This window comes from Falco punctatus, assembly GCF_963210335.1.
Source record: "Falco punctatus genome assembly, chromosome: 6".
NCBI classification, from domain to species: domain Eukaryota; kingdom Metazoa; phylum Chordata; class Aves; order Falconiformes; family Falconidae; genus Falco; species Falco punctatus.
In genome coordinates this window covers 16,214,206-16,242,149 of record NC_137585.1, presented here as the reverse complement: position 1 = coordinate 16,242,149, position 27,944 = coordinate 16,214,206, and the positions used below count along the sequence as shown (strand labels likewise).

The 27,944-nt window shown below is 41.4% G+C and overlaps 1 protein-coding gene across 4 annotated transcripts in view; it reads right to left on the bottom strand.

The window, feature by feature from the left end:
- Nucleotides 1–27,944, bottom strand: part of SCUBE1 (signal peptide, CUB domain and EGF like domain containing 1) — a 218,476-nt gene that overhangs the window by 25,491 nt on the left and 165,041 nt on the right. For all 4 annotated transcript variants that reach the window (XM_080392825.1, XM_080392824.1, XM_080392827.1 and 1 more), the window contains 3 exons: nt 9,155–9,271; nt 4,517–4,639; nt 1,059–1,178 (listed from right to left, as the gene is read on the bottom strand). In XM_080392825.1, coding sequence (XP_080248951.1) covers nt 1,059–1,178; nt 4,517–4,639; nt 9,155–9,271 — 360 coding nt within the window. The remainder of the gene's footprint in view (nt 1–1,058; nt 1,179–4,516; nt 4,640–9,154; nt 9,272–27,944) is intronic.

The following is a 27,944-nucleotide window of genomic DNA, read 5'->3' as shown; positions in this document are numbered from 1 at the left end:
TGTGAACAGCTCTACTGCACGTAATGCCAGGACTAACACGAAAAGTAGAGAGATTCTTGTAGAAAATAATCGTGTTAGAACCAGAACATGTATGAAAAAGCAACAGCAATCCCCCTGCCCCACCTGCCCTGCAAAACTGTGTAGATGGAAAATTACATGTAGCAAATGATACAATAAAGGGTGTGTTGTGTGAAATGTCTGTTTCTAATAATAACACTCTGCTGAGCTATCACCAGCAAAATTTATTAAACCCCAGCAACTGAGTAAATTAATACTGAGAGATCCTTTTTGCCATACAGCCTTTAGAGATAGATGTAGTTGTATCCATTTTGTATGAGACAGTAAGACAGGTTTAAGCTGTTGCTTTGCTCCACAGTGCCCCTGGCTGAGCTGATGGAAGTTTGATGCTACCCTGGCTGGTGTGGGAGCTCCATCATGTGCTGTGGCAGCCACAGCATCACATTTCTCAGTGTGTCCCACCCGTCCTTGCCCATCCCTGCCTCAGACTGTGCTTGCCCGGCTGCTCTCCCCTCAGGGGGACCCTCCACTTTGGGATTCGTCTCTTCTCCTGCTCAATTACACAATTACAGGGTATTTTAGGCCACAATGCAGAGTCCATCATTTGAAGCTGATGCCTGAATAGGCACAGGGGACTGCACTCAACTTGCAAAAGATGGTACTAAAAATCAGCAGGAATTCACCGAAATCAACTGTTCATTTTTTCTCTCACTTTTGATGTAGCAATTCAATATATTAATATTTTTCTTTTGCACTCTCCTGGTTAAGGTAAATGTTTCTCTCAGGTTTTGTTAGAATTTTCCCACCCTCGCAAATGACACCTCAAATTAAACAATGAAGAGCCAAACCCCTAATGTAACTGAGAATCAGTTCTTGTATTTAATGATGTGCATGTCTGGCCCAATTTGATATATATTGATGTTTTTGCTCACTTACAGTTGTCCATAACAAAAACTAAATGCAAGCATCATGAATACATTAACAGAAGAAAATCATCAAGTTACATTCTAGACTTAGGAGGACAAATACTTTGTACAAACCTGGAACAAAAAGAGTATTGGATGGGCATGAGAGGAAACAGCTCTCTATGCCTCCTGTCTTGCTACACACCAGCTGAGCCTTGGGAGCTGGTTTGGCATTCGGGAGACATTTCACGGTCTCTGAGGAGGGGAAAAAACCCAAAAGAGAGAAATGAAAAAAAAAAAGTCAGACACTGCTGAACCCAGACCTTGTGCATCTGCTTGCACGCAGTGGTGAGGAGAGGTAGAAGTGGCAACCAAGCAAAATCACAGGCCTAGGCATTTCTGAAATAAGCACACACTAGGGAGAAAATACCTGGATCTGGGTCTTGAGCTTGGACTTGAAAATGAAACTCTTTCACATTTTTAGATGTAAACTCTAGCTCAGTCTTTCCTTCCTATCCTCCACTTTGAGACTGCTCATGTCCAAATCTGCACTCTGGAAAGCAGGTGTGTCTCTAATTAGGAGCACAATTCTGTGTGCACATGTTCATCTCAGAAGCAACAGGTAATGCTGATGACCTGAGGTGCCCTGTCCCCCCTTTTGGAAGCACAGTGCTCTGGTTGAACAGGCCAACTGTCACACGACGTGCAGGAACCACCCTCACAAAGATCTGTTTATTTGGGTGACCCCTAAAATGCTATTTTTCACTCCTCACTCTGACTCTCGCAGACTTTTTAATTGTAGCTCCATGTTGTAGCTTCCGGAAGTAGAAAACTTGCCAGCCAGGCAGGGTAAGGCAGGACATGCTGGGATAGAGATGGATAGTCCCACCGGTCCTTTCAGCCACTGCTGAAACGCCCCAGGCAATGCTAAAGGGGCAGTGACACACACAGGCATCAGCCATTTCTCATCAGCGCCCACCGCTGAGGCACATTGCAGCTCGTGGATGGAAGTACCCAGCTTCTCCACTTGGCTTCATGGCAGGATGAAGACAAGTATCTTGCAGGTCTCACAAGCTGGTCTTCATATTTGGGTAAGGCATCGTTTGTGTTTTAGCTGAAACTACATAAGGTTGTTAGGAATCGTTGGACCAGTCTCTGTGCTTCACCCTGAGATGATGATATGCTACTGATAATTACAATCCTGCATTTATTTTAATTTGACATCTCTTGGGACCGAAGTGTTACTCAAGTACATCTTTCTTCACACAAACAACGAGGTTCATTCTTGGCTGCAGCTGACAGGTGCCACCACTACCTGCGCTGAGGCAGCCTCACCGCTCCCTCCTTTCCCCCAGAGATTCAGCCTCTTCAAGCGGGTATTTCACTTGGCATCAGCTGGTTAAATCTCAGCCAGGTGTCTGCAGAGCAGCTCTTGCTTCAGCCCCGTAAAATGCCTGTTCAGCATATATATGCTTTTTTGCCAGCTGTTCCTTGCTGCTTCTTCCAAGCGTGCTCACCTTACGGGATGGGCTTGGCGGACACTTGTTTTGCTCATGGCTGATTGTACTACTGCAAATGTCATTTTCCCTAATGCTCACCACTAAACCACTTCAAGGTAGGGGGGAGATCAGAGCTGCAGCAGCCAGACTGGTCTGGGTCCACCAGGGTTTGGGAAGAGCCTAGTAAAGCTGGTATGAAACAGGGCAATTCAAATGTGGTAGCTGGAATGAGCCTTGGCTTGAGTGCAGAGGATGGGTCCCAGCAGCCACCAGCTGGTTCATGTTCCTGGCCTAACTGCTGTTTAAATATAAATATATAGAAGTCCCTTAAACACACCTGATGTTCACATCTCAAATATGGGAACAATCATGCTCCACTTACCTCCCTCCTAAGGTCTTTTATGTTGCTTTGGTGATGTTTTTTAAGAAACTATTTCTTTGGACTGAGAAGACAACATAAGTGCAAAGTGTCATTGTTGAGCAAAAGAGGATTTTGTAATTGCAAATGTCTCCAAATCATGTGGCATTCAGGATCACAAAATATCATTCTCCCTCTTTTTGTTGTGCTTTTATAACAATATAGAATGCAGTTTCCTCTAAACAATGTTGGTAATAAAGGCAGGTGATCAGCAGGGAGATGACACTCATTTTAAGACTCACTAAATTCATCAAATAAAACGGTGTGTATCAATAGAGAAGGGTGTTCTATTTTCCGTCTCCCAACTGAATATTACAAATAATGAAGAGAAATTTTAAACTAGGAAAATATTTTCAATACAGCCTCCTAACGTAGGGACAGAATTCTCAGTAGGTTGAGAGGGAATACAGCACAAACCATCTGTGGTCTGCGTACTAGACCTCAACAAATTTTAGTCCCCACTGTTAGTTTACAAACTCCTTTTCAGAGGACTAATGGGTACATTGCAAGGGAGACCCAGCGGGTAACTAAATAAACAAAGGTAAAATTTCTTATTCCTACCGTACTTAGTTCTCTATATAGTAGGGAAGGTAATATACGGAAAGGTAAGCGAAGAACAAAGTGCTTGGTTGTAGTTAGGAAGAAAGTTGGTGGCAAAGGCTGAAACCCAACTTGAGATACTTGCCCACCACCCCACGCCACCCTGTTTACATAGTGCTTTCCATACTGCTGTATCCATGTAAGGGAGAAAATGCCACGATTGCATGATCATACAAGAGGCCAGTGCGGTGGTCTCCAGCCCAGACTACAGTGCTTTCCATCAGTATGTACAGAGATTCCCAAGTAAGCTCCCACCCTTTCTTGTTCTGTCTTGTTCCCAGTTAGGTATTAGGCATTGGCCCCAGATGTTATTCATGGATAAAAAAAATCAAACAAACAAAACCTCACAACCTAAATTTGACTATGAAAGACCTAAGTTGTGCTATTCCCATTAAAAATGTGAAAATGGAACTAAAACTTCACAGAAAATAGTTTGAATAGCTGTAGCCATTCAGGTCAAGATTTTCTGTGCTTCAAATAAAACTCCAGAAAAAAAGTCATCTGTTTAAAGGATACAGAAATTCAGATCTGCCACAACATAAGCGGCACTACCAGCAAGTGCCGTAATTTTAGTGGGCTCTGGATTTGAGCTCATTGCAATTAATACCTTTGACACAGCTAGTGTCAGTATTTTGTATTAAGCAGGATACCTTTGGGGCATGGTGCTGTGAATATAGATATTAACCTGAATACCATGCCCTACCTGTAAACAGTTACTCTTAGAGGGAAACAGAGTTATAACTGAAGTCATAGAGGTGGACAAAGGACAAATTAAGGACAAAAGTATAAAATACATAAAATAAGATGACTTAGATTTGTGTGAATGGACTTGTAAAATAAAAAAAAATAAATAAACACCAATAAAATCCAATGTATTGCCCATTCTCTTATCTACCTGCAGTTATATCCTAGCCCATGGACCCCCATAGGATCAGGTATTATCTGAGTTTATAAAATGAATTTCAGGATCTATATTGTGAAAATGCAGCATTCCTCAGACAAATCCACAGGATTTTCCACTCCTGGAGAACAGGAGCATTACCACAGTCACCTCTGAGTCAGCCTCCCGCACTTACCAATGCAGTCCTTTTTATTCCAGTGCAGTTTCTTTCCAGGTGGACAGACACACTCATAGCTCCCCATTGTATTAAGACACCCATAGTCACAGCTACCATTGCTGATGCTGCATTCATCAATATCTGAATGTAATTAAAGTTGAGAAAAGTATTAACCATATGTACACATATATACTGTGCATTAAAATATTATGCACATAAGGATACCTGTTTCCACTATAACTTTTATATGTAAGTTTATATAAACATGTATAAATGCAGAAAATACTCATGTCAAACAATTTTAGTGCATATTGCATGGTTTTGTCCTTAGACACATGTATAGCTCCTACTCTTTCAAGGATTTATGCATATGATACAATTTACGTGCCAGGCCTAGTTACACTGAAATTCTTGGAAGTACTTACAAGATACAAAACATGCTTGAAAGTCTCTGTAGCATCTGGACAATAATGAATATTGCATTATATGGAAAAATGTCAAAGGCATAAAACATCTGTGAGATTAGATCACTTTTGCATAACAGGGAGATAAATTCTCCATAGTGATTCACAGAGTTTACTTTTAGAAATGATTCAGATGGAGGAGGAAACTATATATTTGATAGGAACCTAGAAGCTGAAGTGTAGTTTACTTAGTTTTCTACTCCCCAAATAAAAATGAAAGGTAAAAGCTTGCAAGAAGGCAAAGTAATTACCAGATATGTTATCACTTATATTCCACATGAAATCTTTCAGCTTTTGATACACTGGAAAAGTTTTTAGTCAATATGAGTTTATGTTTTTAGTTCATGCAATCAGCATTTATACACTTGTGCCGACATGGCTGATCTCTCCTCTCCTCTCCTCTCCTCCCACTGCTAGGAAGGATGTTTATCCATCAGGCTCAACAGGAGTTGTGCTGCCATGTACTCACCTCTGGATCACGTGCAGGCACACTTGGGACACTAGATGGCACAGGCCAAAACTGTCATGTGGTATCCGAGCCATCAGTTGCACATTGCTGCTCCAGACTCTCTAATTTACTAGTACGGCCATAACGTAAAAGCCCTTGTCATGAACCACAGCCCTGTTATTTTAGGCACTGCACTAACCTCAACAACAAGTGGTTTCTGCCCTGTGAATGCAGCTACCCATCTGCTTGCTGAACAGTAGCATTACTGCAATGGACTTAACGAGGCACAAAGGTTGCCCATTTGACATTCTGGTCAAATGAGCCAGAATGGCACCAAATCAACATGAGATGTTCTAAATTGCTGGCTTAACAACAGGCCTCGGAATGTAACTGTAGGGGGAAAATTGTCAACGTGTTTCTAAGGGAGGTCTGGCCATAAATGCTCACAGGCTGCGTCTAACTGCCTTTCCAAACCATGCCTGAGGCCAGGCTTGAGCTCTGATTGCTGTGTGCCTGGCACTGTGGGAATCCATGGGGTTTGCAGGAACACAGTCGGAGTTCAGGCCAGTTCTGCCCAGTGTTGAAGCCCAGTGATCCCATCTGAAGCCAGGGGGTGAGGTGCAGGTCGGAGGTGGGACTGATGAGGGACTGGGCTCAAGCACACGCTTAGACCCTGTACTGGTTAACACACACAGCCCCGCATGTATTAGCGAGGTTTTCCTCTGGCATCTTGGGACATTTGATGGGAACATGGGAGTATTTACTGGGGCAGCTGCTGGAATGCAGAAACAACTTTCTTTTTCTGATGCAAGATTTTAGCCTGTGTGGTTAAGCAAAAATGCAGAAAACATGGAGCACATGCATAAAAGAAACAGAGAAAGACACCCTAATATGACAGGCATGTTTCTAGACAACGTTATGGGTTTTGGATCAGGCTCAGGACTTGTGAAGGTCAGCACTTCCAAATCGGACAAACTATTCAAGTAGAAACAGATAGTTCCAGAAAAAAACTTTCTGGAAAATTTTGTACATAGTGGTCAGGCTTACACTGAGTGGGACCTACTTGTGAACCCATACTTTGACATTTAGTCCACAGTGCTCCTGCCACCAAGCTCTGGCTGAGCTGTTCAAACCCGAGCTCTCGATGTTAAGTACCTCAGCCCAGAACCAAACTCCTGAAGAAGCAGCTGAATTCCCAAAGGCATTAAATGGTTCAGCAAGTTCTGCCAGCTTCCCTAAGGTCACTGAACGAGCCAATATATACCGCAAGCAGGACTTTACATAAAAAGGTGGGGTAAGTGCTAGCACTGTCCTATAAGATTCCCTTATGACACATGACTGTTATTACAGGAGATGCCATGAAAAGGATCCCAGACAGAGCAACAAGGGTTGCCCCTCAGCATGGAAGGCCCAGAACACGGACACTCCCACATGGTTTATTCCTTCCCCTCTAGGGCAGCAAGATGGAGAGAAAGCTTTCTAACAGGCAAGCTTACACCAAATCTTTTTGAAGGTTCTCATTACTTCTCCCTAGTTTTGACTTCTGCTCAGTGCCACACGGATGGCAGCCAGGATAAGTTATTTGTTCCACTGTAAACATCACTCTCCAGGGGCTGACTAAAACTAATGATACGCCTGGACCAGTCTGGGTTCAGAGCTGTGGCTCTGGACCTGCCCATTACGGATTAATGCAGGAGGTTTGGATCTGGTTATATTTCTGCCCAAGGCTCTGCACTGAGTATTTCCAGTTAGAGTTTTGGTCCTATTTCAGTCTTATTTAAAAGACTGAAGCTGGACTGACGCTAAAAAACATTTAAAGACTGAGGCTGAACACCAAACTTTGAGGCTTTCCCTAAACTGACACATACATTAAGTCATTAAGGAATTAACAGCGAAACTGAAGATCAGCCTCTCCACACCCCACACAGCATAGGTCCTCCAAACTTTCAGACTAATTTTTCTTTCAGATCTGCCCTCAAGTGGAGTATTTTTTCCAAATTCTTTCCTCAGACAGACTCCTATTTCTCTTTCTGCTTGCCTTTACTATACAGTGAATTAATTTGTTACTTATGCTGCTCTATACAAGGGACACCAGAATACACCTCCTACACCTTTCTCCCAAGGAGAAGCCAGGCAGTGATATCATTAGCAGTGCCTCACTTTAACCCTACAAAACCAGGTGAGCTCAGCACTCGGACAGAAGCGAGGAGTTAGCATCTGTTTCTGTTGTATCAGTTTGCATGGCACAAACTGAACCACATGGGAGTGGAAAAAACATAAGCCTTTAGCTGCACCTTTTTGGCTTAGTCTGTAGCATGATTTACTTAGGAATACATAGAGGGTAACTCTTGCATATACGATGCACCGCAATGCTTGTTCCACAAAATAAGAACCGTTAGGGCCCAATGCTATTCTCAGCAATTCCTCCAGCATGCTTTCCTTGGGCTAAGTCTGACTCAGGTCAGAGGCTGGCCTGAATACATGACTTTTGTGGATTTAAAGTGAGGGCTTTGTTTACAGTATGATGCAAGGTTTACTTAGTTAGCATCTTGAATAATTAAATAATTTACTATTAACTATTAACCATCTTTTAACCAGACAAATCCATTTAGACTTACATTTAAAAATAGCATGGAGAGTTTCTTTTGCATCAGTATTTTCTAACAAGTTATTTAGATTCAGGGCTTTCAGGTTATATTATAATTTTCTCTTTTCACTTTTGCTTGTGTAACGCTGACCTGATTGGTTAAAAGGATAATTCAGACTGATACACTTAAACAAATCCCTCAAAAACTCCCTTTGCTCTCCTTTGACCAGTGTTCTGAACACAATCAAAATCTACCCTACTTATTAAACGTTCAGGCAGGAGAACACAGTGATTCCTGGGGGCATTAGCCAGGCCAGTAGCAGGCAGTCTCATACTGTGATACCCTTGGCAAATACTGGATTTGACTGCTCTGAAATTCTCCTGCCTTGATGAAGTTGAACTTGAACCTCTAATTTGGTCACTGTGGTAATACTGCCCTACAATGCACTTTAAAAATATCCCTCTCCTGGATAACAAACATTACAGCACCAATTCTTTCCAGTTATGCCAGAAAGGCTGAAGAGCTGAAGTAGATCCACGGAAGATGGGAAGCAAGTACCCACAGCCCTCTGTTATGAGTTTCACAGGCAGTCTGTGTTGCAGACTGGTAAGGACAAATATCAGTAGAGCCAAAATTTGCAAACTTTGTAAAACTGACATCCTTCCCCTGTTCTCTTTGTTGCCCATCACACAGAAGCCTTCCTTCTGTAAATACAATTGTGACTAACCTCACTCCCATGGAAGTACTGATTGGTACTCTGCACTTGTAAACTCTGTAAGGAAGCTTGCCCTGTACAGTGTGATGAACCTCAGCCGTGAGGCTGCTTTGGAACGGCTGTGGAAGAACGGCTGCATCCAGGCAGCTGTGGATGCAAGTGTCACAGCTGCAGGCTTCTTCCCTATACTGAGGCTGCTATGTACCACCATCAAAAAATGCCAGGACACTGTTTTTTATTTATACTATTCTCCCGGGAATGCTTCAGTAAATTTGAGATGCTGAAATTTTGGTCAAAAATGGCTCATGCTGTTTTACCTTTATTTTAACTTTATTGGTTTATTATCTTCTATTCTAAAATTTTCAGCTAAAGAACGTGGGCCTCAATAAACAGTTCACAAAGCAAGCAAACAAACAGATAAGCAAAACTCTATTTCCAAACCTCCACAGTGCGTCAGTCCGTACAAGGTGTAGCCTTTATGGCAGAGACATTCAAAGCTTCCAGGGTAGTTGATGCAGGTGTGATCACAGGTCCTTTCGAAGGAACACTCATCTATATCTGAATTCACAGAAAAAGCATTATGATATTAGAATTCAGTTAAACTGAATGGCTGGAATTTCACATGCTGTTGCAACATCTTGTTACTGATCAAATATCAGGTATCATCCCCGGTAAGATCTGAATGAAATATCATTCTCATTCCTCTGGTGCCTTATAAAGAAAGGACTTGCAGGTACATGAAGAAAGGTAAGAAAAGAGAATTTAAGAAAAACCATGAAGACTGTATTATACATGTTCACCATTAGATGGCAACCTTTAACTTCTGATCATATTTACCCAGCAGGGCTGCGGGGGTATTCAGGTTTTGGGAGGTTAGCGGCACAAAGGAAAAAGGTTTTGGGTTCAATCAAGTAATTCCCTCTTTCACTGACCATTCCTCTGACATCTTACACACCAGGACAGGGAGTCGCTCACAGACTTGCAAGACTGCACAGACTGTTGCACAGCTGCATGGGGGTAACCAAACTACTGCCCGAGAGTAAGGCGGAATCAGGGATGGACACAGGACATCTTAGTCCAAAGTCCACATTCTACCTAATGCAAGAAAATTTGACCTCTTCCCCTTAAAAAAGTCGGGCAGCTCCAAGTATCACTGCTCACTAATGTGAACTCCTTATTTACATAGGCTCTTCCATCCAGCAGCCTATGAAGAAAGCAATTAACAGCACATTGCTTCAAAGAGTACAAAGGTTTTGCTGAGCAGGGTGATACAAAGGTTTATTTGACAGCAGGCATGACAGAATGGACTTGCTGAAAACTGTTACATTAAAGGTACCTTAAATAGCAGTGTGTGCAAAATATCGACACTTTTAAGTGAATTTTATCCTCAAACAACTGTTTTTTAAAAATCCTCTTCAGAGATTAATTTTTCTGTTAAAAGTCAGAGACATTAATACAATGGCATTATTTGAGAGTCATAATTTCAACAAATCTACTTCCTCCTATATTCCCAAGGTATAAATAGTACATGCTTAGAAAGCTGTGGGTGCTTGAAAAAACTTGAAAACTCACCAGTACTTAAGGGTATGCTACCCAATTCCTATATCCAAGTAATATTTATAAAGTTTTGATATTTAATGAAACATTCTAGGACTCATCCTGCTATTATAAATGCAAATAGTTAACTTCAAGAACTATAAAATTAAGATTTTGTGTATGTGTCCACAAACACAGTATCTGTGAGCATTTATGCACAAATTTAGAATGTTGGAAACATCTATATTTTATATTATTTCCAATTTAAAATGTTTCAAAACATTCCGACGAAAGAGAAATCACAATGTGGAAAGCAACTGTTCAGGCAAATGCATAACAAAATTAAACACATGAACAAAAATCCATGCTATCCAGTTTTATGTGTGCATGACAATCACTTGTTACGGTCAAGTAGCAAAAAAAGGACAAACAAGATTTTATCTTTTTTACATCTATTAAATTTTTAATGCATATTTTCCCATGCATTTTAAAATATCATTATTTGTGTCCTGAAAGTAATTTCTTTTTAAGGTTTCCTTTATAGTCTTGGAAATATGCAGCTTTTGAATACACATAAATGGCAAACTGTTTCAGTTTTCTCTAAATAAATACATTAAAAAAATAATTTGGGAATGAACACTGCAGTTATAGTTTTAAAGGATTTTTAATGCATAAGAAGCCAAATCATACAGCATGGTTTCATTCATGTGTAACCTTGCTCACTGTATGGTATTGCAGGAAATTTACAAAAGCAGTTCATTTTCTGGCCTCTGACCTACCTTAGAAGGTTTTTTCACAAATAATTTCATATTTCTCAACAGTGATCTTAACCTGTACTAGTTTAGTCAGTGGGGTTTACGCATTGCTTTCACACATGCTGCTCTGTGTTGTTACATACTATGGCTTAGGCCTTTACAGGTTTTTCTTCACATTAAGAAGGACGCATATCCCTCTTTGCCTGTGGAAATAACAGTCTGCCTAATAATATGACCTGTCATCTGCTTGCCAAGTAACAGGCACTCAGGATGGACAAATGCATTGCCATTACACGAAATATCAGCTACTCATAAACTTATATTGCTTACGCTGGCTGGCAGAGATGCTGAAACAAACAGTTTTATTATAATATAAAGACTGCTATTAAAAGCTTTTTCACCATTTAAACCCCTCATCCCACCTCCTGCTGCCGTTCTCATAAATTCAACCTCTGCTGAATTCAGCATCTTGCTTTGGCTGACCGAACAGGGAAAGCCTCTGTGCAGATTTTTCCTTGCTCAAACACCAAACCCCTCGGCCCCCTCTCCCCCTCTCTGGTGGAGGGGCTAGGCACTGCCCAGGGGACCAAGCTTTCCACAGCGCCCTGTCTGCAGAATCACCAGTCCCCTGAGGAATTCAGCACTGGTCATAGAAAAGGGAAAAATATGCACCACATACTCTTCACTAAAAGAAACCGGTGGTGTGATACAGGATGCTGAAATCCTCTTGCTTATTTATTTATTTATTTATTTGTACTCTGAAATCTATGCCCTGGGTAAAAGAAACCAGTGGTGTGATGATACAGGATGCTGCAATCCTCTTGCTTATTTATTTATTTATTTACTTATTTATTTATTTGTACTCTGAAATCTGTGCCCTGGGTAAAAGAAACCGGTGGTGTGATACAGGATGCTGCAATCCTCTTATTTATCTATTCACTTATTTATTTATTTATTTATTTATTTATTTATTTATTTACTTACTTACTTACTTACTTACTTATACTCTGAAATCTGTGCCCTGGGTGCTGTTATTCCCTGGTTCCCAGAAACTTTGAACCTAGGCCTCACACCTTGGTGATGTTCCACAATACTTCTCTGTATTTTCCCTGAAAGGATGTGCTTATTTCCCACCACCTTCACGATACAGGTATATCTCATAAGAGACTGAGGAGCAGGGCGTTACACATGGTCTCACCTTCAGAGCCCTGGGTGTTAAATCCTGCTTACCACACAACTGGGAACAAATGCAGCTAGCTAAATCTCGTCTCCTCTGCACCGACAACACTACATAATCTGGTAGCATTATCTACTGAAGAGAAGCCCGAAAATACAAAAGCAGAGATGTGGCAGGTTACAGGTAGGGAACAGAACAACTAGTTTCTCTTTCAGTTTTGTGGTCAACCCTGCCTTCCCCCCTGCAAATGCATGTACACACTCAAACACACACACATCTTTGTATTGGGTTGCTCTGAATTTCCCCCCTCCCCCACAAAAAAATAAATACCGAGAAATTAACTTTCTGGTTCTCATTGCTCTTAAAATGATTTAAAGTTATTTAAGTTAAGTTTCTGAACCGTTTTAACATGAAAAGTCAAAATGTTTTGGTTTGAGGAACTGCAGTGGAAAACTTCAACTTGAGGTTCACGTTTCTACTCTATTTTTAGTTGAATTTGGCATGAATTCACAAATAGTCCAAGCTGTCTCAGAACATTTCAGATTTGCTAATGCACTTATTTGACATCAAACACATTCCTTTTACTTTCACTTCATCAAAAATTTGTATCACATTGACCACTGCAATCAGCACGTGCAATTGTGTCATTTCAGCATGTTAAGAGATGTCTTCACAGCTTAACTGTTTGAAGCTTACAGGAATTACGGGGCTAAATTCATCTCCGGTAGTACACAATTAGTATCCTGGCAGAGGCAGGTTTTTTAGGATTACTAATGGTACCATATAAATTCGAAGATGAGGACCTCCCAACTTCAGAGCAGATGATCCAGTGCAAGTGCCAAGTTCAGGGGCTGGAGCAGGTGACCTCCAGAGGTCCCTTCCAACCTCCACCACCGATTCACATGCCCAGTGGCAGTCCCAGCCTCCTCTAAAAGCACTCTCTTTATGGTGTCCTGTGCTGCTGACAGCTCTCCTTCCAGTTGTTGTTTCTGTGATATCAAGGCATCATCACAGGCTGAATGAAGTCCAACATGTTTTCTACCAATCCACGTTCTCATCTCTGAAGAGAATGTCTGAACAGTGGAAGCGCTCCTTTATTTTTACCTAAAAGGGGCTCAACTTGAAGAGATTGTTCAATACAAGAGCAGGATTTCCCTGAGGGAAGCAATTGTTGCCAGCAGTGGTCACGCTTGATAATATTTGTTTGGCTCGGTTCCTATTATTTCAAGTCAGCATTTAGATTTTGTTGTTGATTTTTCTATCATACTTAGCTTTTCTTTTTTAGTTCATGCTTTCACACATTAAAGGATCCCATAATGATCTTTATTTTTCTTGAACATAACGTTTGTTAGTGGGTGTCAGATTGTCAGTACTAGAAAGTAAAGTCTTCCACCTATCTCCAGAAGGGAGCTACCACTGATTAAATTTCTTCTACGTTTCCTCACACAGATGTGTCTCAAAGCAGCTCGTTTTCCATGTTCATTCAAGTCCCTGCCCTTTCCACTGATGCTGCCAGTAGACTCCCAATTACAGTAGCACCAATTGTTCTGGTGGTTTGTGTGATGTGGACTCTGACTCATTTGTGGATGTAGAGTGCAGGACACCAAGAAGCCATCACACAGTAATGATTTTTGCTAAATCTGAAACTGAGCTGGATTCCTACCAGAGCTCTGAAGTGAAAGGCTCCTTTCTGTACTCTGTTTCCAATCCTCAGATGCAGTCCCCTGTACTCTTGATTGTCATGGCTTTCTTTTCTGAATTTTAGATTAATTAAAAGACATCAATGATCAGGAAATTAAGGTGTAATGAAGGACATTTCCTAAAAGCATTGGCATTGCAAGCGAGCTGCTCAACACTAAACATATACAGGTGAGGCTGGTGAATAGCGCTGGATTTAGAGATGTTTTGAGGACTGCAAACTGATGGAGAAACTGCTATGGCTCCCTGGCAGAATGTAACGTGCAAAATTCACTTGCACAGAAGTGCACGTGTGATTTGGCGTTGTGGTTATAGAACTGAACAATTCAATGCCCAGTTTGCCCAATCTCACATAAAAAAAAATTACTTGAAGAATAAGGATTTCCCCTACTCCTTTTTCCTTACTATGTTACTGTTAATAATAAGTGAATAAATTGGTTAGAGAAAACTAATGGTCATCACAACAGCTTTTCTCCAAGACACACAATAAGCAACTAGGTTAATTTATGAAGCTGGGAGCCTCTTTCCAAAACACAGGCACATATGATGACTGAGTAAGAGTTTGATCTTGCTGCTTGGAGTATTTTTCATGTCAACTGAAAATAAAGATGGCAAAGGGAGACCATTGTTATTTCATGGTGCTATTTGTGCTAAAGAGAACAAGACAGGAGGGGCAAAGACAATCAATAAAAGCTCTAACAGGGATTTGGGATAGAGCGTACGCTGTAATGATTCTGGACACTGTAAGCAGAACACATCTTATATTTGGTTTGTCTGTGTTCAGTGAGGCAAGACACAAAGTACACACTAGATCACTACATATATGCAAAATATATACAATAAATTTAAATATACTATTTCAAATAGAAATAAAATACTTTTTGCGTAGAAATTAAAATGAAAAGAAATGGAAATATCTATCTCTACTATCAATTCCTTCATCAGTGGAAGGAATCAGAGAAGACTCGTAACACCCTGAATGCTGGTAGATCACTTCAGTCAAAAATGGTCACCATATTACAGTAACACTTCGACACTATCACAGTCATGACTCCACGTACTCCCAAGCCCCCCAGTTAGCTTAGGTGTTCCTTCATTGTGGCAGAAAAGATTTATATGTATCACATAACTGCTGCCCACAACAGGATTCTGTGAAGAACATACACGGCAAGGAATCCGGGGTTTTCAGATTCATGCGTTAGTAATGTTTGACCCCCAGGCTGGAAGTGATGGCCCAGGTGTCCCATCGCACTGCGCACAGCAAAGCCACTTCTGCAGTGGGGTTGTCTCTTAACGTGGCCACATTCTCCTAATGCAAAGTCCATAATACATGGTTTTATTTTGTTCATCTCACGAACACCCTTGGTTTAACTTCCAAACCAAATGCAGACTCAGTGTGGATTACCCGACTCAACCGATCATACCACGAGCCAAACTCAAGGCTAGTCAGAATGTTTTGTGCTCACATTTCTCAGCTTCCAAGTCATCAGCTCCTCTGAGAAACAGAGCCTTTCCTTTTTCTCATTCATTAAGCACACATACATAGAAACTCTAAAGAAGTGTTACATGATGTTTTTAAAATAAACACTAATGCTTTTAGATATGTATTTTGGCTGAAAGTTATTTTCTGTCTTCCCCCCCTCCCCTCTGATTTCTGCAGGGAACTGATACCACCCATGTAATGTTTTTCACCTTACAGCCTAGCCAGTGTGGTTTCCAACAATATTTGACAGACATTAGGGAAACCACATACCTTAATCTGAGTGGTTGCTGGACCATAGGGAGCCATGATTCAAGCTATGTTCTCCAACAAATGCTGGCTGAAATTCAGGATTGGGAAACGTATTATTATGCTACAGCAGCCATATGACGGGGTTTCCACCACATCTCATGCTTTTTGGTCCACAGTGACTTACCCCTGTTCACAGTTAGTAAAAATGCATCCTCCACCTGAGAACGTAACTCTGCAATACACATCCAACACTGACCAGAAGGAATGGCTTGTAACTAACTTCTCCTTATGTTTCAAAGTCTACAATAATAAAACCAATGAAAAGGAAGCACGGAAAGATGTAGTAATGTACAAACCACCTACTTCATTACCTTCCCACTGAGTGCTTCTGGAGCAGGGTAACACAAAGAGGGAAAAAAAATAGCCATAACCCCAAACCTTTAAAAGTAATCGAAAAACCACACCCATTTCAACTTCCCACTGCATTACTGACTTGCAGTCAATTCAACTTGTTGCTGAGAGTTAATTGTTAATAACATACTAATGACCTGCAGAAAAACCAGATCTGGCATTAATTGCTACACTTTTCATGTGAATTTAAGTGCCTAAGTAGCAGAGTCACATTTTGTATTTCATAAATTTAAGTGGGAAACTGTCCATTACGACTAACCTTGACTTGGACCAGAGCATTTATTTATTTAAGAACTTTATTGCTCGCAGTTAACTATGTGATTAGTGAAGACCAAATGTAACACACTAATCAGGGAATAAAAGACTTCTGAAGGAAATTGATTCTGCTCTCAAGGAAATGTGCTTTTTATTAGAGATGATTTGTTCTTAGAATGCAAAGTGGTAGTAAAACAAATAAATGTATATAAACTGCAAGAGAAACCTGCAAAATATACTGGAGACAGAGGCAATAAATAATCGGAAACCCGTGACTTATTATGTAAGCATCCCACAGAGGAGGTATTTCAAGGATTTAGCAGTACGAAATGAAATAGCTATTACTCAGCTTCAGGGGTAGGCACACAGTAGCAGCCAGAGACAGATTCTGCAGAATCTTTGGTTCCTATTCACTCTAATACAGGTAAGACCACTGTTTCATGCATTATTTAAGCATGCTGCCATGGTTCAGTTCAGGAACAGAAATTTGCTTGTAGCAAATTAGAGCTAATCTATTTTCCTCAGACCAGTGAAAACATTTAATTGCACCCTTGATTCACTCACACCAAACAGTATGTCTCTCATCTCTAGCAACAAATGCAGGCAGTAATGCTACAAGCAGGTCCATGTCTTGGTCTATGTGGGAACCAGAGAAGTCAATGAGGACCCGCAGTGGCACCAGGGTCACGCAGATGTGCCTCCAGTCACATTCTCACTGGAGGAATCTGGGCTCAATTTCACTTCTGTTTTGCAACCCACAGAAAGTGCCTGCTTTCCCCGAGAGCAACACTTTCTAGCATGGCAGTGGCTTAACACAGACTTCAGTCATTAGGACACATTCCTTCCTCTGGGTTCCAGACACTGGAGTGGCTGCTTTCTTGCAAGCTGCCTAGCAGCCTGAGCATCAGCCACAGCACTAGGGTCTCCATGGACCTTGAGCCTGCCAGCTCTTCCAGGCTGGCTAAGCAAGAAGTGCTCTGCCAAGCAGCCAAATGCCCTGGAAGATGCAACTAGGCCACAGTTTCCACTTGTTTAATGCAACACCTGGAGTGGGAGTTCTACCCCTTCCAATCCATAGCTGTACTAAGGACCACCATCCACCTAGTTTTGCCTCACGGCCTCAGTATCCTTCTAACTCTGTATGTTTTTATTCAGTATATTGAGATCCTGGAAACAGCTTGTCTTCACCTTCCTCCCAGTCTATATGTACCTGTTGTAAGCTGAATAACCTGACACCTCTGTTCCTGTATATAATAATAATAATATATACAGAATATATAATATACAATAATACAGTATTAACATTCCATAGCTCTGGTGCAAGTGCAGTTTTCAGAGCCACAGTGGTCTCTCTTGTTTATCATTATGGTCTGATGATTTTTAAATACTCTTATTTTGCCGTAAGGAATATCTAGGCATCACTGATTTCTCCTTTCTCTGTGTGTTCTCAGACTTCTGCTACATGTCTGAAGTTGAAGGATGTCTTCCAAGTCCTAGCAGTGTGGACAGAAACTGGATATTTATTTTGGTAGAATGAGTATATTTAATGCCAACAAGATGACCATATTAATTTAGTCTGACCTCCTGCACTTAAGCAGCCTCTAGCATTTTGCTTGGTAATCTCCAAAAGCATCTCTGTTCCAGAAAGGATTGTCTAGGTATTTTCCTGGACTGATCTCTTAGACTTCCCTATCAGTGTAATTTTTAGAGTTCAAATTGATGTGATCATTTTTAATTGCTAAATTTGGTAAAGGATGAATAATTTTTCTTAAAAGAGTGTGATGCATACCTGATCCTTCCAGGAATCAGCAGGTACCTCTTGATACATTTCTCATGTTATTTTGTTGGGTCTGAGGGTACGCACAAGAAAGCAGAATCCAATTAAGTAGTTCCCTTGGGCTGGCTGGCTGCCTCTGTTAATTCCTATCACCTGAGCAGCTCAGTTCAGAAGACACTCATCTTTCATGGGCCCCTTCAGTGGTTAGAGGAACTGCAATCCTCAGACCCTTCTTTGATGCTATGCACCAAGGGGACAACTCAACCCAGCAAACTGATCACCCTCATTAACATCAGAGCAACTGGTTTCCCAATGTTTACCTAGAAGTTACAGCAAAGGGAACTGCCCTGGGGAAGAACCAGACAGTACATTTGGGAGACCCTTTAAAGGCAAATGGCAGCTCATTTTCTTTATCTCTGCTATCGGACCTTATCAAAAGAGACCAGTTGCACGTTCTGGGAACCACTGTGCTATCTCTGGGATTTGAAAACAGAAGGAAAACAGGTTAAAAATCGAGACATGGCAATAAAATTGTAGGCCTAAACTGTTTGCTCCCTCTCCAGAGTAAATACAATCCTTTCTTTAGGAACTCTTCCAAGGGAGTTTTATGTGATTTCACGTACCAACAAATTAATTTTCCCTTCTCTTTTCAGTTTCTTTCAAAAATTCCCTATTTAATTTTCTTCCGCAGAGAGTCCGCAAGCTCATTCTCTTCCACAAGCTTCCCTCAGGGCTTCCTCAGAGTCTGTAGAAATGGGGCTGCAGAATGGTATCTTAATGCAGTAAATACTTATTCCCTCTGTGTTTCCCTTAATACATGTGCCAAGTCAACTGACCACCATCCATCCCTCTTCCTGTCAGCACTGCAGAGCCAGTTCTGCTCCCAGTCAGTGAGTACAGTTTTGTTCTGCCTCATGCATCAGCCATGGAACTACTTGCCTGCTTTTGGATCACCAAAAGCTTTGCCTGAGGGGCTGGGAAGATTTATGGGTTTGGATGGAAACTGCAGCATTTGACAATTTGAGCCAGACAAAAATTGGCAGCAAACTTTGGGGTCTTTGGGGGTATCTTTGACCATAGTTGGTGGGATTTGGCCCAAGCTTTTTACATTCCTGTAATGAAATACATCATCATCATCATCAATACCATAATTATTACATTATTATTTCTCTGCTGTTGGGCAAAGGAAAAGGTTTCCAATGGTTTTCCGTGCAGCATTATGAAAGACCCCACCACGTTTTTTTTTGGTTTTTTTTTTTTTTTGTAAGCAGCACCACAGTAAAAAACAGAATAATGGTCAAGGATTACCTGATAAATTTCCTTTTGGCAGATAATAATTTCTTCTAATATTTCAAGCGTGGTTTTGCAAAACTACTTGCTAAATCTCAATAGTGCAAGGAGAGCTGGAGAACAGCAGTGGCAGCTTTTGCCCATGGGACTGCTGAGGAGGAAAAGGTGCCCGGCCTTGAAAGTGCAAAGCCAAACTTCCCTCTTCCTCCGTTTCTCCAGCCGGGCTGAACTGCTCAGCAATTCTGAATTTGGTCAGCTGTCCTAACAGAGACAGGAATGAGAAAATCAGTGCCAGGTCCTGAGGCTTTCTGAGTGGCCGGCAGCAGTACATTTCCTATCTAACGAGGCAAGCTTGTTTCTTCTGTGCACTCCATCACTCACATCAGGAAACACACGCAGAACCCTCCCTAGCCTAATGCTCCCCGATGCCTCCGACCATACCTCAACCAACTCTGCCATAGCTTCTCCCCCAGTTTGTGAAATCACTTGACAGATAACCTTAAGTCAACTTGATGTTCAATTTAATGACCAAAAGCATTGACGTGTGAGCTTCTGGAGCTGGGGAGAGGCCACAGAGGGAGATCTGTGCTGCAGTGAGGACTGCTCACCTCCCGCAAGCCTGCACTCCAAGGCACCTATACATCTGGCCACATGGCACCCTCTGTACGTCCTGTCTGCACAGACACCCTCAGACTGAATATTCACATACTCCCAAGAGAAGAAACTTTAGGGGTCCCCATCTGCTCTCAGACAGAGGAAGGGGGCAGAGAGGGCAGAAGAACCCTCAGCTAGGGGAGCCTTCCGGAGGGTTTGTAGAGAGACACGCCAATCACTAGTGACAGCTCTGTGGATACTTGCAAAGAGAGAAGTTAAAAAAAGAAAGGAATTATTTTTGCAGGTAAGAAAGTTTGCTGGTCTCTTATGGAACATGAAAAAACCTACTAATAACTACACACAATGGTATAAAATTAGTAAGTCTGCCCAAGGTCACAGACACAAAGGGAGCCAAGGGATGTGTTCTATAAAGGCATTTGGAAAGGGAGATTTCAAATCATTACTGGTTTTTGCTATCAAGTGTGTCACACTTAGCCTCACCATAAGCTCATGGCAGTTGTCTCATCATACTTTTTGTCCTTAGTGTTATCCTTGTGAATAACAATTTTTAAAAGGATTTAAAAAATATTTTAAAATGCACTGTAGGGATCTGAGCCTGAGTAGAGCACCACTATCTTCTAAATACAACAACCAAAGCTAACAGTATAAAAAAATCCTAAATAAATTTAATCTAAATTAATTTAATTATCCATCTTTAGAACCTATTACTTTTAAAATCAATAGAAAATGAGTTGAGCTAAGTACTCTGTCAGATCACAGTTGCTTCCTAAGAGCTAGAAAATCTACCTAGTATTGGATCAGGAAGGGCTGGAACTGCTTGGTGAAAGGACATGTGCTAAAGAAAGTCTAAGTACATTTGCAACCCTTCAGTGATGGCAAATCAGAGAAAGGTCAACACAGCTGTGATAAATGAGCCTGACTTAAAACTGCACCTACAAATGCTTAGCCTGGAGAATGAAAGTGCAACTACCGTCGATGGTATTTGTGATAAGTCAAATCTGTCATGTATGCTAGCACCAACGAAGCTGTAGCACTGTGGGCATCAGGATGTGTAGCTCTTACATGACAGTTCTTCTCGGTGTCCTGTATGAGCACTTCAGTGATCAGTCTGTGCAACCACATCTTCATCGTTACGTGAAAGGTGCATGCATATGCTAACAACTGCATTGCTTGGCAGATGTGGGGGACCACTATCCCCAATGCGTCTCTGATACTCACTTTATTTGCTTCACAGCCTCCCTATATTATGTATAGATTGTCTTTGACACAAGATTTTGGAAAAAAAATTATTTATGGTATGAAAATAAAGATCCTCTTGAGCCAACTTGCTTGTATGGGTATTTCTACATGTGACAACCGGATAGCATCACGTAGCAGCAAAACAAGGCCACCAAGCTTTGAGGGCTGAATCTGCTGTGACACAAGGTGACAGAGAAAGAGACAAGAAAAGCAAAAGGCTAAGTTTCTGTGTGAGGAAGATCCTGAAATTGGAGACTGAAGCTGTGTCAATGCTTAGCCTGTCTGTAGACTTTCCAGACATTACCCTTGCTCTTGGGTCTATGCTTACCTCTCCTAGATCTTTCTCACCGCTCCCACCCCTCTCCAATACATGAGGGCTTTTTTGTGCTCAGGTTCCTCTATTAATCTGAGAAACCCAGTAGGAGGCAATTGGCTTTGGCTTCTATTATGTTTATCCTCTTACCATTGTTTTGCCAGGACAATCTAAAATGCAATTAAAGTCAATACTTTCCCAACATTTTTTAAGAAAACAAAGTACTTTCATCAAAACATTGCCAAGATTTTATAAGCAAACATGTATTCTTTTCCAAAATCAATCATTTTCCAAGGCAAAGGCAAGCTGAATTACCTACTGCTATTATGGCAACAAACTGTGATACTACTTCAAGTGCTTGCGGTAGGAGAAGCCATATATCAAGAGAAAAAGTGCATTAAAAGAAACTTCAGGCAGGCTTACTTGTTTTCCTCCAAACATAAACATGTTTAGTAGTCTGCACTCTGCTTAAGCCACTGTTTACAGAGCAACTGTGTAAAAGCTGCTTAACAGCCTGATAAGGCAACATAGAAAAGGTCTTACCCTCTCTGTATCAAGCAAGGACTATTCCCTCTATCCTGCAATACATTTGATTTTTAGACATATTTCTGAAAAGAGGAAACTGTTCTCTTTGCTAAGGTGTTTGTCTCCATCACCCTTTAGTAGGAGCTGCTAGCGAGACTTCTTGAAAGAACAAGGGACTAGTCTGGGTGAAAATGTGCCTAGTGTTACTTAATCTTGCTGAAAAAGCAAGCATGACAACACAGTTTCAGTTTTCAACCGAAAACTCAAATGCAGCACTTCCCTCCACCTTCCATGGACCAGAGTGCATTCCCAGCTTCACGCTCTTGCTGAAGATGGTCGCCACTGAATATACACAAGAATTGCTGTTCTCTGGTTCTGCTTCAAAGGCTTGCTTAAAAACTCTGCCCAGAAAGGCTGGCCTCTGTGCAGTCAAGAAATGGCAGGTATCCCTCCAAAAATGCTAACAGAAATGTTTTCCAAATATGCATCAAAAAAACTCCACCCAGCAAAACCCCAGAAGACACTCCTCCGTTCCACTGCCTCTTTAATATTTCAGCTTAGGTTCTGTTTTCATCTCACCTGTCCTAACTAAGGCCTCATCTCCAAGTTACCAAAACAAGTAGTAGCAGTTTGTAACATGGCTACTGGAAGAAAATCACACCACTTTGCTTCAATAGGTTAGGCTTTTATTGTTGTTAGAACAAAATAAAGCAAGCAGAGCACTTTGAAAAGACCCAGAAGGGTAGATGCAAGCACATGAAAATAAAACTCTTTTGGTATAATGTGGTAATTTTATTGCAATCCTATCCAGCACTTAGTGTAAAGGATATCTGACTTTAATCAATGTGATTAAATGATTGAGTGCAGTAATATGGCATTATCTCAATGTGCACCACTGCAATACTGGAGAATATATATACATATAGTCTTTCTCTAATTCTCTTTAAAAACAATTCCTATTGAATTACAGCTTTCAGCACTATTTATCAACAGATTATTGTTTGTGGAAGAATGCTACCTTCCTGCTCAAACTATTCCAAGGCTGACTCATATCCTGGTAATTCATTAATACATAACATGACTCTAGTCCAGTAAAATAATTTCTGCACTATATACATCATAAATCCTACAGCATCAACTGAAAAATATATCTCAAATTCTTTCTAAACACTAATGGAATGTTTTGCTTGGCTTCCCACACACATCATCAAAGGGAGGGGGCCAGACAGAGCTGTAAAAAGCAATTTGATAGCAGTATACTTAATAGAGTTTAACATCGGAATATAAGACCTATCATACTGAATGGGACCTGAGGTCAAACTAATCTAGTATCTTACTTTCAACAGTAGCCTGTGTCAGAAGCTTCATGGGAAAATACAGGTGGAATAATCTGTCCCATCTGCCCTCCTCACATCAGGCCTCATCCCATTAGAAATAGATTTAAAGCCTAGATTGTGAAGTTTAATATTCTTTCCAAGGAGCAGCAACCAAAGAAAATTTGCCTTTAACTTAAGATAACACTGTGCAGCAGAGAGGAGAACTGGAGGTGGGGGGATGTATTTGTTTTCATGTTTCAGCAGACTTAATTGCTACAACCAACATGGGAGATAGTATCACTTGGCAAACAAACTTGTACTGGCTAGAGCTGTTTTTACTTCATGCCTGGGGCATTTATTGTTTCTGGGTATGATCTTGCAACCCTTTTTTTCTCACAGAGGCAGACTGTACCCCTGTTCACAATCTCACTGACACCAAGAGTATGCTCCATGTGTTACAGAAAGGATTTGAGAAGTATTCCTTTTATTGACAGTGTAACATGTTGCTTCCCAGCGGAGTACTTTTTTAATCTGATGCTAGAAGCAATATGGTGCCTGTCATAAGCAAGATATTTTTGTAAGGCTCAGTGACACAGAATGCCTTAGAGAAAATCTGCATAGGGAATGAACATCATCAGTGACAGCGAAATCATCCTGAATTTTATTTCTGTGAGCGAGTCTGATTTCCACAAGCAGCTCCCAGTACCTCCTCCAATGCACCACTGATTCTCACTGGTTCTTGAACTACGCTGGCGGCTGAACCAGCACTGTTGTTTATCTACCAAGTGTCCATACAATGAAACATACTGGGCCAGACTCAGCTGGACTGGCTGAAAATCAGCCTCTGTCAAATCAATGTATTTTATATCTTACAGCACACCCACCTGATGTGGATGAGTGTATGAGTACAGGAAGGCAAAATCACTCTCCCCCATGTGTATCACACAGATGAGTGTTGATGAGGGGAAATGGCTTGAGTTCCTTCATCCCTCTCCCATGGATCACCCCAGCACCGGCGCTGACTCACCCCGTTCCAGTGGTGTGTCAGCAGGTCCCCTCAGTGCCATAGCACTGCAGCTGCTGAGTACAGCAGCCTTCTCTCTGGTATCAGTGAGAGAGAAACGAAGCCCTGGGTATTTTCTCTGACTGCTGAAGACCTCAAACTTACAGCAAATGCAGATGCAAACTCAGGCAAAAGTCACTGGGGGTCCTGCAAACCTGCTTGCTCTGCACTCCAGACAACAAACGTGCTCTGGGATCCCCGTTGCTACCTCCCTCACAAGGACGTGGGCAGCAGCACCCTGTAGCAGCTAACGCTCTCCACCTGCGACAGGTCAGTCCTGACCATGAGGGTAACAACCTCCGTGCAAGGTTTGTGTGGGTTCAGGTAAAAATGTATTTTAAATATTAAGATGAAAACCCACACCGAGCTGTAAAATATCTGCTGGTGTCCTCTTCATACCAAGTCACCTGGCTGTTCAGCTGTATGTTATTGTCACTCCAGAAAGAAGGGGAAGGCTAAATAATGTTACTTTATTGAACATTTGCTTCTTCTACATATTTAATGGAGGGAGAAAAGGAAAGAGAAAGGACAGACTAACAACAAAACTTGCCACCAATTTCCACTGCAAAGCTGGCCAAACCACAAGGCTGATGCACTGAATCTGAGGGGTCTGGGCCTCACCCACCGTCTTTTGAACTGACTTACACGAAACATTAGTTCTAGCACTGATAAGGATTAGCTGAAGGGTTTAATCGGTCTTTTTACTCCTGTATGCTGCAGCTGTACCCATTTAACATCTCTCACAGCTCACTGTCTCTAGGGCTGCACTAGGGTGTACTCAGCTATAACTCAGAGCAAGAAGAGTTGGGGGAGTAGCAGTAAGGTACAAAGATAGCTTGGCTTGGCAAATCATGACATAAAATTTCCCTGTCCTGCTATTCCAAGGAATTTACTCAGGATTTTAAAACTGGGCCATAGGACATGGGATTCTCCCTGTCCTCCATTTTCATGATGAACGAGAAATAGAGAGGGACAGCTGCTCCAGCCCTGACTTCTACCCATGCATTTAGTTAAGTAATCTAAGATGGGTGACTGTGTCCCATACATAAATCAATGCAAGGGGTGTATCCTCATCCTGAGACCTTCATCAGGTTATATGACTGGGACAAGGCCAGTTGCTTTTCTGGTTTACATGATCAAATGTGGGTGGCAGGTCACCATCATGTAACCCAAGGGTGCAAACCTCTTTGGGCCCCCCCTTTTTTTATAAAATTGGTTACTCTACGTCAAAGATGTCTGGTGATTCAGTGCTGCCAGTGTGGATGCACTGATTTATTTGGCATTCAACTGGTCCTGTACAGCCATATTTATCATCAATGGTTCCATACAGAAGAGTATATAGTGAGATCTTTGTAGCTAATCTTTGTGGGCTTCTTTAGGCCAAAAATAATTCCCACAAACACTTTCTATCTGTCCTTCCCTGTATGATTAATCCCTCATTTCATACCCATTTTCAAAATGGAGATACCATGCTGGGCGATTCAAATCTTGGCCTTGGAAGGCTAATAGTGCACGTTTTGTAAAAATAAGTGAAAAGGTGGATGTTATGAGTGGGGGTTACATACCCAGTTAATATGGCAATGTTTCAAGACCAGGCCTGTAGGATCTTTGGATCATAGACAGTTACTGTATTTTTCAAGGTGCTATATTTCTTCCTCTTATTCTGGAATGAAAGAAGGCTTCTCTTGACAGTTATGCATTGGAAGCCCTGTGCAAAGCATCCTTCTATCAATCGATCAATCACAGGGTCAACTAGGTCTATTCACATCAAATTCTCTGGAATAAAGACCTGTTTGGCAGTAAAGAAAGGCCACCCTCTTATTTAACAGTATTATTTTAGGATTGCATGGATTACAGTTCTGTGGTGCAGTGGGTTAACACAGAAGGCCTGAGGCTGGGTTCAAATCTGCTTTCAGATTGTAAGTAAAAACCAGTTGTGGATGGCAAGAGTTGGGCAGTATATCCTGTAACACATCAGAAAGCTATCACAAAACTTGCTACACTCATCATGTCTGCTCAGGGATGATCTGAGAAACAAAAAACCAGATCTGGACAAGGTCTGAGGTGTTTTGCAGGTCAGCGTTGCAATATGCTGACAGAGCTACTAAGAAAACTGTCGCAGTATCTGCTCACGGTGTCCTTGGCTCTAGCCATTACTTCCAGTTTCTCCACTACATAAGCATAAAGTTTTTGAGTCTGGAGGTAAAGCTGAGGAGAGAGGAAGGGGGAATACAGTGTAGCATGTAAGAAACACTTGTTTTAAAACACCTGCTTTAGAAGAGAGAAAGAAAAGTTCAAATATACAAATAGGATAGTGGATATACTCACGTCTTTCTCTTGTAGCGAGAGGAAAAAATCACCTCAAATCAGCTGTACTTGGACTTCTATTGGATAGCTTTGTAGTGTTAAGAACCCCCAAACCTCTAGCAAAATGTGCCCACAGAAAATCACTGGAGGGAAAATTAAATATATCATGAAGCTAGGGGGGCAAATTCTGTTTGGGATTTCCTGTTGTATAAACCTGCACCACTGAATTTCTTTTGAACAGACACCAGCACTACCAAAAGCAAACTACGATGCCCTGTATTCCAGAGCCTAGTTACAAGAGTCAATTGCATTAGTTTAAAATCTGGTAGGAAGGTAGTAAAGAATAAGTAATAGTCAAACAGGCAATACATCAAAGCAAATAAAAAATGCTGTCACCTACTGTGTGTGAACACATGGCCTTAAAGAAGCCCTGAAAATGCCAGATGGCCCATGTGGGTATCCCACATGCCCCTGAGATTCCTCTGCCTAGTGGACAACCATCTCTTTTAACAGTGTCTGTATCAATTCAAATGGCTGGTGAAAGGCTGCTTGGGCAGACTTTGTTATGGCTGAACTTCGTGTCTGTGAGATCTAGCAATCCTCAGGCCCCACTTAAGCCTGCTTTGGAGGCTGTAAGTGGACTAGAATAATGCAAATGCCTTGAACTGACCCTTGCAAAAGTTTAAATTCCTCAGCACAGGAGGATTTGGCTCTATTTTGGACAGAGGTGGAGAGGGGCAGAGGGCAAGAGTGTAGATTTAGCAGGCTGAAGTATTATATGTTGATCACTGTATGTTCCCACTAAAAGCAATTTTTTTCCTATATATAATTCATTTCTCCAACTCTACCGCTCATTGGGGAGAGTTCTGACCAACGTGTGTGCTGTCTGTCTTGCTTTGCAAAAGGCAATTCCTACAGCAGGAAAAGAAAATTATTTATGATAGAATTTCACACATTTTTCTGGGTGCTTAATGAAGCTTGAACTTGAGTGGAGCAGAGAGACTGCTTATTGTTGAATTTTTTTCAAGATCACTGCACAACAAACAGAAACTGAATAAGCAATTAAGTTAACTGGTTTTAAAACTCATATTGGCTGAGGATTAAGGTAATTATGTCTGCGCTTACACACATTCACTGCAGCTTTAAACAGTCTCGCTTGCTGTTTTGTTGCTGATGTGGTTCTAAAACTAATCTGAGTTGATGTCCTGCTGTTAATTACCAC